An 18,599-nucleotide genomic window follows, 5' to 3' on the forward strand; every position below is an offset into this window, starting at 1 on the left:
AGTTGTGCAATTATCACCACTATCTAATTTTAGAACATTTTCATCACAGGTGCCCCCCAAAACTCCCTGTTCCCCATTAGCTGTCACTCTCTATTCCACCTCTGCCAGGTCTTGTTAGCCACTAACCTACTTTCTGTCTTCATGTACTCACCTACTCTGGACATTTCAAATCATGGAGCCATACAATATACAGTCTTTTGTAACTAGTTTCTTTCACCTAGCATGACGTTTTTAAGGTTCTTCCATGTTGTAACAAGTATCAGTACTTCATTCCTTTTCATTGCCAGATAATATTCCCTTGCATGGATATACCACATTTTGTTCATTGGATATATATTCGGGCTGTTTCCACTGTTTGGCTGTTATCAATAATGCTACCATGAGCATTTGCATACAGGTTTTTATGTGGACACGTGATTTCATCCCCCTTGGGTGTACACCTAGGAATGGAATTTCTGAGCCACATGGTAACTCTATCTCTAACATTTGGAGGAACTGCCAAACTGTTTCTGAAAGCAGCTGCACCATTTTACATTCCCACCAGCAACGCAGGCGAGTCCCAATTTCCCCATATCCTCTCCAGTATTTATTATCGTCTGTCTTATTATAACCATCTAGTGGTGTGATGTGGTCAATCTACATATCTGATCACCATACATTTCACCAGTAAATTAAAAAGTCATTTCTGACATCCAGAGTAATTACAAAACCCTCTGGAGCTGATCAAGGATAAAGATAGTATAACAGTCCAGAGTAGCCACTTCTGGAGTGTGAACTCCCGATTAGACTTCAAATACCACTGCATCACATCCAAGGTGATGTCCTTGATTACCTTGTCCTGATTAGGATACTTCAGGTTTAACTTTACAGTCTAACAAACAGATCTATACAACACTGTCTCTGCTGAAATATTTTAAAGTAAATTACAGAAAATATAACATCAACCAGAACCAATTAGAAACAAATGGAAGAAAATGTAAGATACTATTTTGAAAATCTTGGCATGAAGAATACTTTCTAAGCTTTATAGAAGGCCCAGAGAAAATATGAACTTATTTGATAATGAATGCATTGGAAACATCAATACAGAAATGATACAGTAATTAAAGTTAAAATATAATTGTTACATAGATGATAGATAATAGATAAAATGTCAGAGTCAGGAACATAGCTGACTCTGGGAAACTAAAACAAGAAGAGAACCACAAAACCCTGGTAAGTCAACAGAGATGACCACCACGAGGCAGTGAGCAGGGCTCCAGGGGGCAGCAGGTAGCAAGACCACATGCCAGGCCCTGTAGCAAAAGGGCATCACTGCAACTTTCCAGCGGCACGTCAACAGTGACAATTTAACAACAGCAGCAAGGGCTCTGTGGAAGCAGAGAAAGGAAGAGGGATTTACCAGCATGGCAGCTGAGATCTTTCGCTTAGAGAGGTGCATTTGAGTTCCTGCTCTCCAGGCAGGTGGCACCAGGCTTGCAGAGAGGAAGCCAGGTTCAGGTATTAATATCTGAAGTGGGCAATCCAAGGAAAAATTGTGTCCACCTTATCTAAGTCATCATAACATGGATATTAGTGGATACACGCCTTGCATACATATCTAAATAAATGCACAGAGAGATATCTAGTTGGTGTGATCTAACACTGGGTGGAATTGGGGTGACTTGTACATTCTCCTTTGTCCTTTCCAATGCTGTTTGGCTTGTTTTTTGTGTGTTTTTACAACAAGCATGTAGCATTTTTTTTAAATTATAGATTTTTTTAGAGAGCCTCCACTGTCTTCATGATGTGATCCACCGTTGTCCAACTATTTCTGTTGAATGTCATTTTAAAAATAAGATTTCCTTGCTAAGTGACAGGAACTTGCTAAATACTTTGATTTTATATCATACAATCCTCATAGCAACTACAGTATGTGAGAAGGAATTTCCATCCCCATTTATAAACCAGAGCACAGAGAGATTAATTAATTTACCTGAACTCTCATAGTTGGTACTATATGGAGCTGCAGTTTAAATCCAGATCTTTCAATCTCTAAATTTGTGCTCTGCTCCTTAACACATTACACATTTCCCTGAGCATGTTACAACATTCGAGATTGCGTGTCATCATTTTCCTCAATCCCTTCTCCTGTCTACTCTAAAAGCAATAACCAGTTTCAGCTCACTTGCTAACAACAGGGTGGGCAATGAGCTTCCACATATTTTAAACAAGCAGCTAGATTAGCAGCCTTTCAGGGTTTATTACTTCTCCCAGAGTCGACGCAGGAAGCATCTGTAGGTGACAATCACTTGGCCAAAAACCAAGAGCTGATGAGTGTGATAGGTCCACCAATCACCACAAAGCAGAAAGCTGAAGGCTAACACAACTCTGCCCAACATCAGCTCAGATGTTGCTGCCTTCCAAGCACCACTCCCAAAATATATTACTGGTCACACGACTAGGCTTTCTAATTGTTTCTTTGTCTCTTAGCTACTGAGCAACATATTGCTTCTATGTGGGGAAGAGGTAATGCATCTTTGGGCCCAAGATTTCAAAAGAAAATCTTCATCTATATGCAGGGTTGTCTTGAGTCAGCTCTCTTTAAGATTTATCAATCAATACATAGGCTATGCCAATGAGAAAAATAACACGCCTATAAAGGTGAGGCCAAGTTGATAGCTATTTTGCTTTGTCCTCCAGATTTTAAATAATATCTTCTGTAATTTCTTTGGATCACTGATGATTGAACAATTCAAATGTCCCTAAAAGCAATCTGAGCCTTGCAGAATCAACAACACAATTTAAACAGATGAAGGATTAATCTGGGAAGGAAATTTGTTTGTAAGCACAAATGACCAGCTGAGATAGGGAGACTGAGAATAATTTTCTAATATGCATCTGTTATCCTTGTCACAGATGATTAGACCAGGAATTTGCCCCCTCTCAAAAACACTCAAGGTCCAAAAAAACACCAGCTCAGTCGCAACTGTGAACCCATGCTACATATAGTTATACGAATCCTAAAAAATAATGAAGTGAAACAGGCATATGCAATCGTTCAGCCACATCTCCTTCATCCGGTCTTTATACAAGTGATATTTTTTTATTTTTTTCATGCCAACCATGACTGGAAGGCATAAACACAGGAACAGACATGACGCTCTTCCCTGCATTTCTGCCTTCCAGTCATGGTTCGCATTCACCTGGGATGCTCTACTTTCCTTTCTTCAACTATACATTGAATGAATAATTATTAGGCACTTTCTGTATGCAAAACATTGGACTAGATACTAAGCAGATACAAAGGTGAATATGACACAGTTCCTGTCCTATGGGAACTTATAATTTAATAATTGTCTGATACACTTTCAAATGTTTATTCAACAAGCGCGAAGTTACTAAGTGACAGAAAAAGGATTTGATGTTGGGACTGTGATATGAACACATGGGCTCCTGGCTCTAGAATATTTATTTTCCAATAAGGGGACAGATATTTGTAAACAAATATGTGCAGCAAAATGTGGAACGCATATAATAAATTCATTACAGATACAGAAAAGAAGGGATAGTCAATTCTAGCTGAAGGATCAGGGAAAGTCTTCATAGTGAGGGTTATGCTCTAACTATCATTACAGTCTATCAAGTGAGATGACTGAGGCAGAACTACTCCCACGAGGACGGAGTCATGAGCATCATGGTTCTCTCAGGAAATGCAAGTGGTCTGAAATGGCTTAGAGTTTAGAGAGGACAGTGGGGAGGGAGAGCGTCATGGGACGGAGAGAGAAAGAGATGAGGCTGAAAAGCTAGGACAGGATTTGGAAGATCTCCATGGACTTATTTCATAGGAAATTAACGGGTCTTAAACAAGAGTAAGAGTATGGTATTTGCCATTTCTGAACAGCATTCTGGCAGCCCAACGTGCAGGAACTGCGGCAGCAAGGAGGAGGTTGGCCAAAGCAAGATGGGAGGTTCAAGAGTAAAGGAACTAATGCCATGGTCTCTGCAAGAGTCAGACAGCTCTGGATCTGGTCAGAAGCAGAGTGGTCCGTCATGTTAAAGAGACGATGTAGAAGAGGCAGAAGCTCAGGGTTTGAGGTTCAACTGGCAGAAATTCCACTCGATAATGACAGCATAGAGAAAATGCTGGGGAGGACTTATTCGTTGTAGGGACGCAAACTGGAATTTCAGGAGTACTAATATGTAGTTTGAAAAAACCTGAAGTAATTATGATGATGATAACCCTTGTTTAGAATAGTTGGTTTAGACCATGCCCCCAAGATGAAAGTGATTCAACCACTCAATAGTTTCATTTTTTAAATCACAGCATTTTATACGTCCACTGGAAATATTCGTCAATCATCATCATCACCACCACCATAGATTAAACTAATTCATCTATTTATTGCCCTCACTGAAACAAAGTGGCTTTATAATTTTGGTTTTTTCTAACATAGTTAGAACCACTCTTGAGGTCAGGGTCTCTGGAAAGATTGGATGTAACCAGGCAGAACATAATAGTTCAGGTTAAACGTAGTCAAATGAGCACTTAGATACTTCAGCTGTGTTATGAGCACCTAGGAAATTATTTAGGCAGTCCAACAAAACTTTGCAACAAGACAAATGTAAGAAATGATATGATTTATGGATAGTGACTGGATTTAAATAAACACAATCATTTTTCACTTGTGCACATAAAAATAAATTCTATTTTTTTCCTTTTCCTACAGAAAGTATTGTTTCCTTTTCCATTTTCCCATTCTCGACACTTTTTGTTTAGTGGAATATAGGCTTTTCTAAAATTTTGTTTTACCATGTTGTGGCAGAAAATTAAAACTGGTGGAGCAAATACACAGGGAAAGCATGTTAGCAGATGAAAAACCTATTGCTTCTTGAAGTGGCCAAGCCACCAATAGCTCTTCTTACCCCAGATTATACCCAAGTGAAACCACCATGTCTTGCTGGACTTTATCAGTTCAGTTCATAAAAGTAATTTATAGAAACATCTTTCCCCAACACAAAATCTTCCTTAGGTCAAAGACATGTTCACTTATTTTCCTATTTAGAATGTTATGTAGGAGGGCCAGCCTGGTGGCGTAGCCATTAAGTTCGCGCACTCCACTTCAGTGGCCCGGAGTTCACCGGTTCAGATCCTGGGCATGGATCTACACACTGTTCATGAACCCACGTTCTTGCAGCATCCCATATAAAAGAACTAGAAGGACTTACAACTAGGATATACAACTATGCACTGGGGCTTTGGGGAGAAAAAAAGAAAAAAGGGAAGACTGGCAACAGATGTTAGCTCAGGGCAAACAAAAAAGAAAAGAAAAGAGGAGCTGGCCTGGTGGTTAAGTTTGTGCACTCTGCTTTGGCAGCCCAGGGTTCACAGGTTCAGATCCCGGGCACAGACCTACACATCATTCATCAAGGCATGCTCTACCGGCATCCCATATTCAAAGTAGACGAAGATTGGCAACAGATGTTCGCTCACGGCCAATCTTCCTCACAAAACAAACAAACAAACAAAAAGAATGTTATCTAGGATATCATACATACAAATTCTATTACTTCTCTCTCCTTGTTTTTTACATAGTATTCATCCCAGATTAAATAAGTAAACCGTCTGTCAGTATTTAGGAAGTACTAAGTGCCTATTTCTAAAACCAGCTTTGCTCTACTTAGAGACAAAGTAAGTTAACTTGAAATTATTTGTTTCTCATTTCTTCACAAATAAAACTTTATTGAATGTTTATATAAACTAAGATTGAATAATTACATTTTTATTACATTGTATGGTAAAGTGAGTAATTTTAATGCTCTTACTGTGCATATCAACCAATATTTTTAAGGGTGTAGACATACACAAACTCATGGGTGTCCAGATTCCTCCTTCCAATCTGTCCATCAGGCAGCAAACATTTATTGAAAACCTTTTATGTGCAAAGCACACAGCTAGGTTTTGTGAAAATCAATGATAAAACAAATGCACACTCATAAAGTTGGTAGGAGAGCAAGACAAGCAAAAACCTAAATAATTATAAGCACAATAAAATAAAAGTATAAGAAATGCGGTGTGGGAACTCAAAGGACGAGACAATTAATTACAGTTGCAAGAGTCTAGGAAAACCTCACGGGTTGCTGTAAGTGAGGTATATCTTGACAACCAAGGCTAGGCTCAGAAATGTGAGGGGGGTGGGCAGAAGGCTTTTCAGCCTGTCCAAAAGCATCAATAATGGTGAGAAGTGAGAGTATACACCAGAGATTTGGAGATGAGCAAGTGCTCCACTTTGGCTATGGTCCACGTCTGAGCGGAGACTGGAGGGTGCTGTCTGGGCAGGATGAGGAAAGACGCTGAACCCCATGTTAAGGTGCTTGGATTCTATTCTGTAAACAAGGAGGAAACGCTGAAACTTTCTGCAAAAAGAAAATCACACAATTCAGCCTTTGTTTAGGAAGCTAACTACACAATATGTGAAAAATAGACCAAGGAAGTGAATTCTGGAGTCATAGAGAATATTTTAATAGTCTAGGGGATAGTAACTTCCTGAACAAGAATGGCGGCAGCACGAATGGAAAGGAAGTGACAAACACTTTGGAGAGCTGTGTAGACAAGTTTCAGTGACTGCTCAGTCACGGTAAGTCAGTCAAAGGTTCTAACAATTAAAAAGTAACAGCATTCACGCCACATCGTATTGGTTTATTTTATTTCAAAAGTCAACTCTAGCCGTCTTTCCCACAAAGCCCAGGTGCTCCGTGAGAATCCCTCCAGCTACTACTTCAGGCAGCCAGCACTTAAGATCTAACCCACTTGCATCTCCACTATAAGCTCTATATTTGCCACAGAGTGGTAGGAAAAAAGGTAACATAATACAAAAGTAAACTGCAAGAGAGGCACAGATACCTATTAACATCAAACACTGTTCCTTTTCAGGATGAAGAAAACTAGCTATAGATCCCTATTAAGAGGAAAAACTAGAACAGCAACAGCAGAACTTGACATCCCTTTGGGAAGAGACTATTAAGCGAAATGAGGACTTTGAAGTAGGAAGTGGTTGGCATTAGAAATAATCTACCCTAATATCACTTTTAAAACTCAGACACTAGAATTAGGGCCTAAGCTTTCAAATGGCCATTGACGATTGATCACAAGATTTCCTTAAATCAGAGCATCTTTATATTTTATTTCAAGGTCCTGCTTCTAGAAGCATAGCATTATCAAGCCCCTAGTCACATCCAGGTCATGCAGACCAGGGATTCAACCTTTCATAGGAACTAGTGCCCAGAGAAGTGGTGGGACTGTCAAAGGTCACAGAGCCAGTGTCAGAAAAAGAATAAAAGCTCAGGGGTTTCCACTATACTTTGAGGACACATTCCATAAGGCAGCAGGAAGTCACATAAATGACATTCAAATGGCAAAACTATTTAAGTGAAACAAAGACACTGAAACCATTTAATTTAAATTATGGGACAAATCTTGACTTGAAAATCAATCATCTTTCCCCTAGTATATTTCATACTTCTCTCCAAAGATATTTTAAATTCACTAATTTTAATTACCAATTAAGAGAAACAGTCACTAATAACTAAATATTGATTATGTCTCCTTTTCCCAATGCCTACAAAGAGGCTTTGGATAAAACCACTGGCATAAAAATCAATTGAGATCAACTTTCTAATGTTTCTGCTTCCACAATTAATTTAAAAGTTCAGATATCAAGATAAGTCAGATAATAAGCTGTGTCCAAAATAGTAGGTAATTTAGATGGGCTTAGCAAATAAAGTTATTGTTCTGGTATAGTTCTCAGGTATCACTTAGAGTCTCCCTCATTTGCTCTCTCTCTCTACTAGCTCTTTCTCTCCCATATTCTTGGCTTTATAGCTGGGAAACATGAGACCAGAGTTATACACATTGAGATGGCACAATAATAAGGACCTGTGGGCAGTAAGAAACAAATTTATCAAAATGATTCTAAAACCACTATTATGCTAAATAAGGCTGAGAAATGTGTTGGTTTCAACCAGTTATGGCAATTATAATCATATCTGGTTCATTACACCCTCTGACATTTGAGATCGTTCTTAATAAAATTAATGTGTCACTTGTTACTTATTATACATAGAGAGAGGGAGGGAGGGAGAGCAGCTAATTAGCAAAGTAGAAAATACTGACTTTTACAAATTCATGTCACAATTCAGCCAGTCAGAATACTGTAGTGGCATTTTCAACATCTAAGTAATTATTTTATTTACATGGAATTCTGCAGAACATATGTGCGGTGAAAGGAACCCTGGAATGTATTAATGAAAAGTTGGCAAGTTAAATGATGACTTCCTCAGTATTAAGAAAGCAGTGGATTGAAATAGGCTTGAGGTCAATTCTCAACTCCAATGGCAAATACAAATGTCATATAGTCGATTCAATTAATTTTCCTCTACTTTTAATTTGCCGAGTCCATCACCTTTCTCCAGCATTTAGCTTTCATCTCACTCTGCCTGCTGATTTCTAGTTAAATAGTCCTTTCATTACTTAATTTCCCACAGCTTCATTAGGTAACTCAGCAGTGGAAAAAAGATAAGAATCAATACTTGGAAATTAAACATCAAATTGTTAAAGTTTATGCCATTCATCTGAATTGTTCTACCCACAGCTTTCATCAATTGGAGACAGAAAAAACACAAAAGAATTCTATATCCCGCTTTGTGACAGTATTGATATCATCCATTATAATTGTGTCTCCCAGCTTTGTAGCTTCTTTTCAGTCGCTAACACATCAATACTGATAGGAAAGAGCCTGTCCTTAAAGCCTAAGATAAAGAACTTCTGGAAGAGTGACAGCATATGGCTAGTGGTCAGAAAAATACACCTAAGAATTAGACAAAAATGGGCTCAACCTTACCACCTCCTAGATGCGTGACTTAGGCCAAACTACTTCAATTCTCTCTGAACCTCAATCTCACCTGTCAAATGGGACATAACATCACCTGTTTTACAAAATTGTTGTAAGGACTGAGTGAATTAGCATGTGCTAAGTGCTTTACACATTGCCTCACATAGATTTAGATTTTGACATTCATTTAAATAAAATATATAACCAATGTGCAAAGCTGTCATGTTTCTTGCCTCATTAGTACAGCTTATATTCAAATAGCTTTACTGTCTAATAAATAGAAATATTTCCCAGGGACTATCAATGATATTTTATTTCTTCAGAGTTTCAGGAAGTTATCTGATAATTCCCTCTGAATGTTTGGAGTATTATTCTTTGTAGAATAAACTTGACAAAATGTCTCACAATTTGAAAAGGAATGCCTGGTAGCTAATGTCCCTGGCTGAGAGGCATTAATACTGATGGTAGTCATAAGTTTGAAAAAATTACAGTATTGGGTGTCAGGCAGTGAACATTGGCCACTGGGGCAAAACACCTTTTAAATACATCTCATTTTATTATTGGCAATAAATGCTTGTCCTCCTTCAGCCTGTGCGGTGTTCTACTTGGATTTCTGTTTTATCATGTGTCTGACATGAAAGAGCTGTCTAAACGTTGATTTTATTGGTCAGATGCAAGATGGTGCTAGCATGTGTTTCATTCTAACGTTTTGTTGTTAAAGATTACCTCCTTACCTGTCAAACCCCATTAGTCCAGTCTGATTGTGTGTGTTGGCGTGGGGAAGCCGTGGGGCGAAATCTGTAGAAACTGAGTATGCATTTCCAAATCCACACTCTTCTGACCTCTGTTTTATTCTGCTTCCCTCTACATTTAGGTCTGCAGCCTGGGCTATAATGGATGGTCTTTAACGTGCAGTTTTATAACTGTCACCTTGCATTGCGTATTTCTATGACTCGCCAAATGGATTGTAAATTTGTCCAAAGTACAGGTGTCCTCTCTTCTATGTTGCTTGCATGTCACACAGTAATATACTGATAAGAAACTGAGATAAGACTAACAACTATCATGTCCTTTTCTCATGACAGACATTACGTTAGGCACTTTACAGACAATTTCATTTACTACCCAATAATTCCATAAATTTGGTTTTTATACCATTTCCATGCTGCTGATTAGGAAATGAGATTCCAAAAGTTGAACCAAGTTATCCAAAAAGGGATAAAAATGGGATTTAAAGACATCTGTCTGACTCCTAATTCCATTTTCTTGCAGTTAGACTCCACTGCCCCAAATTCTCATTAATCTTTAAATGCAACTTTCTCATGGGAAAAAAAGTATTTAGAAAGGTGCAGCCAGTAGTGTAGACTTGACTCTGCTTATTTAAAGAGCAATGGGGGGGCAAAATAACCAAAACGAGCTATTAAAATCTCCTTGAGAAGATAGCTTACTAATAGCTTCAGCTCGAGAAGACTAGCCTCAGGAAAAAAAATCATAGACGTTACCAAGCGTTTGTAAATAATAATCTGATCTGTGGCGTTATTTTGAATAGTAACTTTTGAAATAAATTTCGGAAAATAATAGAAAAGTTAAACAAATAAAGCATACCCAGAGGCCAGCGTACTGTACAGACACAAAAGGTTATATTTCCAAAAACTAATGACAGCAATATCATCATGATATAATAGTAACAGAAAAGCACGGAAGATAAATTGTATAGAATATAGTATGATCCCATCATACAATGTGAGAACATAAAGACACACACACACAGAGGGAGAGAGAGGAAATGACTATAAATATGATCTTATAAATGAGAGAGAAATGAACTAAATGCTCATAGTTTGAGGAAATAGTGGGTGATTTTTATTTTGTGTTTATATTCATTTGTAATTACTGAGTACTTAATGTGACAAGCAGTGTTTTAACTTATGTCGATGTATTAATTTATTTAACTCTTGAAACAAATAAAAGAGGAGGGGGCTATTATTATTCCCAGTTTACAGATGAAGAAATTGAGGAACAGAGAGAATAGGTAACTTTCCAAGGTTTCACAGCTAGTAAATGGTAGACTGGCCTAGTTCCACACCCATGCTCTTCCAGCCTAGGCAAAACTGGCTCTAACAAGCAAGTGTTATATTCTAAAACAGGCTAGCAACTGAATAAAACCCCTTTGAGAGGAACTGTTTTTCTTCTCTGCCTTGAGTAAACTCAGTAAGGAACGCGAGCTTCTGCTTGTTATGCCACAAACGAGGTACCTGAAAGAACACAGCTGTTAACACCCTTTCCCGTGGGGCCCTGCTTTGTGAATTGCTTTTAGACTCACATTCTCCACATCCCAAGGCCCAAAATGCTAAAAAACACAGGGCAGACCAAAATATTGGTGGAACAACAACCTGAGTAAAACTTTTCTCTGCTAAAATATACCTGGGCGACTCCCACATTAAGAGTTCAAAATCGCCGTCCAGATACGCCCCTAGAACAAATTTCTCTGAAACTCTGGGGCTAGGACAAACCCAAATATGGCCCCAAAAAGCATAACACGGTGACTGCAGTTCTGAACCTCAGGACTTCAGGAACTGCCCAGCCAGAAGATTAGGGTTATGGCCATTCCACGACTGCTCTCAGTTTACCTATCATACGCCTTGTTAACAGGATAACAGGCTTTCTAATTTCCTTCACTTGTAGTAATTTCGTAATTTATCAGTTAGCAACATCATTTGAAAACCTATTTACAGACTACCTTTAAACTTTTTGTCTGACTACAGAAGGGTAAACTGTGTCTAAGAGATAAACCAAAGTGGACCCAGGTGGAGCTCCCAACTGCTGTGTTTGAACACTCTGATTCTCTTTCACCACAGATAATCGGAACAGCACAGGTATCTGCTTCAAAGTGGGCCAATTCCCGCTGGACCAATCAGATTCTCCCTCTTAGGATCTGAATTTGCTTTCCCAGATGGTCCGTTAATCACTAAGTATAGCTGGAAATATAACGTGTAAACTTGCAAAGTATATGCTACCAGTGGATGGAGAAACAGAGAAAAAAAGTCTTCAAAGCAAGAGAAGAACAAAGAAGATGTGGAGAGGACCACATGAAAGGGAGAAGAAAGTAAAAAACTTTCAAAATTTCAATCATCTTCCGGTTTTGTTCAAAATACACTTGCAGGCTGTCAAAATCTTTCATATTATAAGATCACACAACCCCACTTATTCCAGCAGAGAAGCAAGACCAGAGACAGTGCTGAACTTGACACTATCATTTCTAATAGTGACATCTAACAGCAATCATTTTCGTCTGCATAATGCTTTCTCTTTCACAAAAGGCCTATAAACAATGATTTGCAAGAATATGATTAACAATGAGTTCTCCCAAAAAAGTGGAATGCATATGTCTGTGGACATAATTTATTATGAATTTTACTGATATAAAGTATGCGTAGCTGAGCACACAATTTACATATAATTTTTATTGTAAATTTCATAGGGTCAATTGATTCCCACAGAATGTCTTAAGTGCAGACAACAAGAAAACAATAAGTCAAACCCTGATTTGCAGTGTTTGCCAGTTTCCGTGGTGTAACTATTCCCAGCATGGCCAGTTTCGAGCTACCAATGGGATGTCACTGACCATGGATTGAAATGAGATGAGTAGTGGCACACAACTGCATAATGTTTTCACCACACAGATTAAAAAGATAGAACATAGATGATAGTAAAGGGTATAGATAATGGTAAAATGTAGTAGAATAATTAGGAAGTAAGAACTTTGAGTGTCTTAACTTTATTTTTAATAGAATTTATTTAATTTTAGGTTTACATGACAATTTTTAGTAATCCCTTTAATAACTGGCACACAAATTCCTATCTCAATGCCATCTAAGCCAGCTGCCACACATCACTGAAAAGTGTCCTCCAAACTCCTTACTAAGGCAGATAGTGCTAATCCAAACCAAGTGACTACAGTCACAGAGTCATTTGCTCATCAAACTAGATTAAAATTTTTAGAGTGTAGGGTAATGCTAAAAAAAAGCCTGCTACAAAATTTCCAACAGACAGTTCATCATCCTTGTATAATATGGGGTCTGAGAAGCCAGCAGTGCCAGCAGAGCCTGACAACATCTTGTTGGCATGCTGGGGTGGGTGGTGCAAGACGAGAAAGGATCACCAATGGTGCTACCCAAAGCAAACAGGAACTTTTGACTCTACCACTCACATGACACTAGGTTCAGAACTGATTTATTCATAGATTTGTTCATTTCACCACCATATATATATATTTTTAAATTTAGTGGTATAACTAGCACATGGTAACTTGTTCAAAGTCCAGATTCCTGGGACTTACTCCCACAAATTTTGATGCAGTGGATCTTGTGGGGCACCTAGGAGTTTATGTTTTAACAGGCAACCTCCCCTCCCCTTGCCAGATGATTCATTCAGAGAATTATGGCATCCAGCATTTATTTACCTCACATTCTGTGCGAAGCTCAGAATACACGGACACGAAACAGACAAAACATGTCCTGAAGGAGAACACAGACACCAAGAATTATAATATAACTATGATACTGGTACATACCAGGGGCTTTGGGAATACAGCAAAATCCAGCTTGGGAGAGGAGTCATGAGAGAAAATGATGCTTGACCTGAGTCTTGAAGAAGGAGCACAGGCTAATCAGGAAGAGAAGGGGAAGGGAGGAAGGGATGCTCAGGCCAGGGAGAGCACATGCACACAGCCACACAGGCAGAGAGCTTGGTCCAGCAGGATAACAGCACATGCCCTGGGACAGTATCCACATTTATCTGTCACGATCTTTGGCATGTAGTAAGCACATATCTGTTAGACTACATTCAGTCACGAATTCGTGTGAGGAGTGGTGAGAGATTAGGCAAAAGAGTTATGGCCGTTCAGGAAGAACTTTTTAAGATGTTTAGCACAAAGAAGGCACTCAATAAATGTCCACTTCATATTCTTCCTTAGATACTAGTGTTTAAAATTAATTTTATTGCCATTATAGGATTATTGCTATGAAAGGATTGACCTATGGTAGCTAACCTACAAAGCCTAGAAATACAGAATCCTCTCACTGCTTTTAAATGGATAAGCTAATTTCCCAATCAGAGAAAAAGACATAAATCATCAAAATAGTGTGTTAGAAATAGCGCAACAAACCAAGTTCCCAAGGAAAACAGGTGATTACTGTACATTATTTTTCCCATTGGTTTTACCTCATTCCATATCAATCTGTTTTCAGAATAAAATGGGAATGTTAGAAATGTTACTTTATGTTTCTAAGGTGGTATCATTTCAGCTATAGACATTTTAATTGGGTAAGCCAAGTAACTTAAAAATCTATGAATTAACATAATAAAGAAAAATGAATGCAAGAAATGCTAAACAATGGGTTGAAGGGAAGTCAAAAAGTAGGAGCTTGTCTCTACATCAATAAAGCTAGCAAAGTGCATTTGTCACCCTAACAATCAAGTTTGTATTCACAACAAAACTTCCACGTCTACTGTCTCTTCTCTAAAGCAAACCACGCCCATCCATCCTGTCTCGTCTCTCCTCGAGCCCCATCTCCTCTCTGTAGTTTATTCCAAGCACTTTGTTCCACCATGATCCCTTCCCTCCGTATGAATGAACCTCATCTTTAGATTTAGTCCTACATTATCACGTGTCATGTAATATTTATCTCCCAACCAGATTTTACATTTTCAGAGAACTTCTCTTCCTTTTCTCACAGAGAATGGCATAACGCTAGACAAATAAAAGACACTCAAACACTTGATGAATGAATAGACTAAATGATTTCCATGAATTATATTTAGCTTCAAGCTTCGATTGCTGATTTGCTAACCTCACCCAAAATGACGATGAAAATGGCATAAAGTTATTAAAAAGTCTGAGACTGGGGGCAGCGAAAGGAGCTTATCAAAAGGGATTCTATTCCTGAGTTGCTTTTTAAGTGTTAGCAAATCATCAGAGGTCTCTGATATGAAAAGGCAGGGGAATTCCTTGCTCTGCTTGCTCATAGTAGGACTCAGGAGCCTACAATGGTGCCCTATTGCTATGCGAAATCCCCATGAACATGCTAGGAAATGTGCTCTTTATGCACATGAAAGAAGAAAGAGAAAGAGGGAACAGGGTATCCCAAGGCTGCCTCTATCCTTGTCTTCTTTAACTGCTTTACTGAAGCTCAAAAGAGCCAGACTATTTACAGAATTCCATAACTGAATCATATATAATACATTTATTCAATAAACATCCTTTCTAATATCATAATAATAGCTAACACTTTTGAACATGTTCTTTTGTGTCAACATTGTATATGACACTTTTCAGACATCATCTTATTAAAATCTGATAACACTCCATATAAGGTAAATACCATAATTATCCTCATTTTAGAGATGAAGAAGCTTAGATTCAGTAAGAATTTACTCCAAGGTAACAACACGAGTAAGTCACAAAGCTAGAATCTGTCACCAGGTCTCATGTCAAAGGCCAAAGGAGACCACCATCTCTGATCACAAGATTCAATTCTCAACAGTATAAGTACTTGGGTTCTCTTTCAGGAATTTTTTTCTATCTGAACAGTTAAAAATTAAAAATAAGACACCAAATCAATGATATGAAAAAGGGCTGGAACAAGCGACTCTCCAGGGTCCGAGGGAGCAAGCTAAAACAACCTGGCTTAAAGCCAACTGACTTCAGAATTCCCAGCACACCCACAGCAAACAAGCATCCAAAAAAGGGGAGTTAAATGTGGACCCTATTGGCAGAAAGACCAGCCAAGATATAATTTCCCCAGCATCCCTAAAGAGCTTATGGGAAATTCAGATTTAATTTACAGCATTTCTATATTCATTCCACGTACAGGCCACATGCCCTTTAGACTTTGGAGGATGTTGAGCAGAGGATAAGAATTCTAGAAAATGCCGCTATGGTAGGACTTCTGGCTATGCATTATCCATATATATTAATTAACCTTCCTCTAGCATCCAAAGTCAGCTTCAGAGTAAAGAAAAAGGCCTAGAAATTAATTTCTAAAAAGAGTTTTCCATACAGCTCCACCTGTTCAATTGACAGAAAGAAATCTCAGGCAGCACTTAAAGCAGTGACCACAATAAGGCAAGAGCTTGATGTCAGCTATCATTATCAGCATTATTGTTTTCAGAGTCTGAGGTCAGCCTTAAGAGGAAGCAAGCAATCATGGACTGTAGTTTCAGGATAGCTAAAGGATAGGCCCTATTCCCTAATTAAAACCTCTGCTAGGGTTGTGGGTGCTTGAATTTTTACACACACACACACAAAACTCATTTCTTTGGCTTTAGACTTCGTCTTGTGAAAATGCAAAATCAAGTACCACCGGGGTGACAGCATTTTCAAGCTTCAGGGCTTATTTACATGGAAGATTACCCATGTTTATTAGATTTTTTTTCAAGGCAAGTTTTGCTAAGGAAAGGAAGGGGAGGATTTGAGGGCATTAAAAACATCTTAGGGCGAAAGTGGACAAGTGAGAACAGAGTTTTCTACCGAGAGAGATCAAAGTGTGTGAAGAAGGGAGTAGGCGCTGGAGTCAATATTATAATTCGCAAATTCTCCCTTGCCTTCTATTGCCATTACCAATTTTGTGTTGTCTGCTCATCTCCTTCTCCAAATCTTCTGTGATATAGCAATTATGCTGCTTCATTTACAGGTAAACTGACCCAAAGAACGTCAGGTAAGGGAGTTGTGATAAGCACTCAAATGTGTCTACTTGCAGGCAGAAAGTCGTGACTTCCCAGATTTCAGGTAAGGCACGATTCGTCTGCAAAGAGGGCTGGAGCCGAAATCTCTATCAAGTTTAAGGCAAAAGGCCCGGTAGGGTGGGGGTAGAGCAAGCTGGATGGGTCCAGGAAGTGGGTGTGGAGGAAGCTGCGGAGGTTCGAGCCAACAGTGGCAATAGCAGATTTGCACGCGCCTAGCAGGGGGAGTCCCGGGCCTCCGCGCGCAGCGGTCACAAGCGCTTTTGGCACAGCTTTCCCCTTCGATTCCCGTCATCACCCAACGATACAGCTCAGAAAAAGGGCTTGTAAAGTGGGCGGTGGCCGGGGTTTCCGCCGCTGAGTCACACTCCAGGCAACTTTTACAGCATTTCCCAAAACGAAAAGAGGACATCTCAGTCCCGTAGCCCACTTCTCGCTTCTAGTTTGCCCTCTCCGCTCCGTGTCACTCGACCCGGGGGTGACTCCAGACCCACAACTGGGGTGTTCCCCACTCCTCGCACAACTTCTCACCCGCGCAAAGCCTCGGGGTACGCCGAGCGCTTACCAAGCGCTATCAACCCGGCAGATGGGAAGGCAGGAGGAAGGAGGGGAAGGGCTGCGTTCTCACCTGCAGGACACGGACACCTCCACCCGCGTGGCCGGGATGGCCGCGCTCAGCTGGTTCAAGTCCCCGATGCCCGCAGTGCTGGTGTAGCGGCTGTCCATCTTGGGAGGAGGTGCCGTGGACTTGTCTGGCGCCCACATCCACAGCTCGGGCAGACTGAGGGCTCAGAGCCCGGCTCCCGACAGACGGGGATGGGGTGGAGGGTGGAGGCAGAAGAAGGAGGCGGAGGCAGCTCGCGGGAAGGCGGAGGGAGGGGGAGGCGGACCTCCGCGCAGAGCGGCGAGGGAACCGCGAGCCAGTCCCAGCCGCGGCCGAAGCTGCCGGGGAAGTGGCGCACGGGGCTCCGGGCTGCCCTGCCCCCTCTTTGCAGGCGGCAGCCCCAGCGGGGGACGCTCCGTGATCCTCTCCTAGCTCTGGGCGTCCGGCTCTGCGGAGCCACGGCCAGCCTGGCTGGGTAGATGGCACCAGACCTAGACCCCAACCGTCTAGGAGAGCAAACCCTGACCCGCCTGGCGTGCGGTTTGGGTTCTGTCTCCGCCTCTACACGCCCACACCCGCCTCCTGGGCCGCGACATCCCCCTCCTGTCAATCAGGTGCGGACGGGAATGTAAGGCAATTTCTTCGCCTGGGCTGGAAGCTGGAGGTGTGGGCGCCTCTGCCTGTTCTGAACTCCCCCCATCATAAATCCACGCCTCCCCACCGCGCTGGTCCTCACCTCACCCGCGGAGCCCACGGATGTCCCTCCCACTATGCCCTGGGGCAGATGAGCAGAGTCCCCGCTTCTGGACTGACCTCCCTTGGCCACTCGAAGGTTGGGAAGGTGGAACGTGAGGACGATCTCCAACCTTCGGCACGCTATGGTAAAGTGACAGATAAATCTATGGGACAAGGCGGGAGCGGGGTGGACTTTAAGGTGAGGGGGGGAACTTTAGGATCTAAGGGAGCCATCGGGTTTCCCTCTTCCCTCAGTTCTCCTAATAGTGGAAATCTTCCTACAATTGGAGCTCTTCTGCGGCCCCTCCTTTCCAAAAGCTTGGGAGTTCTGCCCTGAAACCTGGAGGTCACAACCATAGAACGCAGCTCCCTCACCCAGAGTCCCACCGGCAAGACCTGAATGAAACAGGACGGACGGAAGCAGAGAGGAGCCAGAGTGAGCGCTGCGTTTGGGAAACTGGATTCCGGGGCAGCCAGACTGGTGCCAGGATGCAGAAGCAGCCAAAGCAGCGGGAGGTACCCGCCGCTCCCCTAGGTTGCGGAGCTCTTTGTGTCCGGCACCTGCCCTCCCGCCTCACCCCTGCGCCTGCGGGTCTCCGAGCGCTCGCCACCAGGGGGCGACCGAGAACAGGACGCGGCGCCCCGCG

At 41.1% G+C, this 18,599-nt stretch overlaps 1 protein-coding gene across 1 annotated transcript in view; it reads right to left on the bottom strand.

Annotated features, from left to right (window-relative positions):
* Window positions 1-18,070, bottom strand: part of CPNE8 (copine 8) — a 209,521-nt gene extending 191,451 nt beyond the window's left edge. Inside the window, exon 1 of the mRNA XM_046685801.1 lies at window positions 17,242-18,070. Within this exon, the coding sequence (XP_046541757.1) occupies window positions 17,242-17,378 (137 nt within the window). The 5' untranslated portion in view covers window positions 17,379-18,070. The remainder of the gene's footprint in view (window positions 1-17,241) is intronic.
* Window positions 18,071-18,599: the final 529 nt, after the last annotated feature.

Source organism: Equus quagga, chromosome 1 (assembly GCF_021613505.1).
Source record: "Equus quagga isolate Etosha38 chromosome 1, UCLA_HA_Equagga_1.0, whole genome shotgun sequence".
NCBI classification, from domain to species: Eukaryota; Metazoa; Chordata; class Mammalia; order Perissodactyla; family Equidae; genus Equus; species Equus quagga.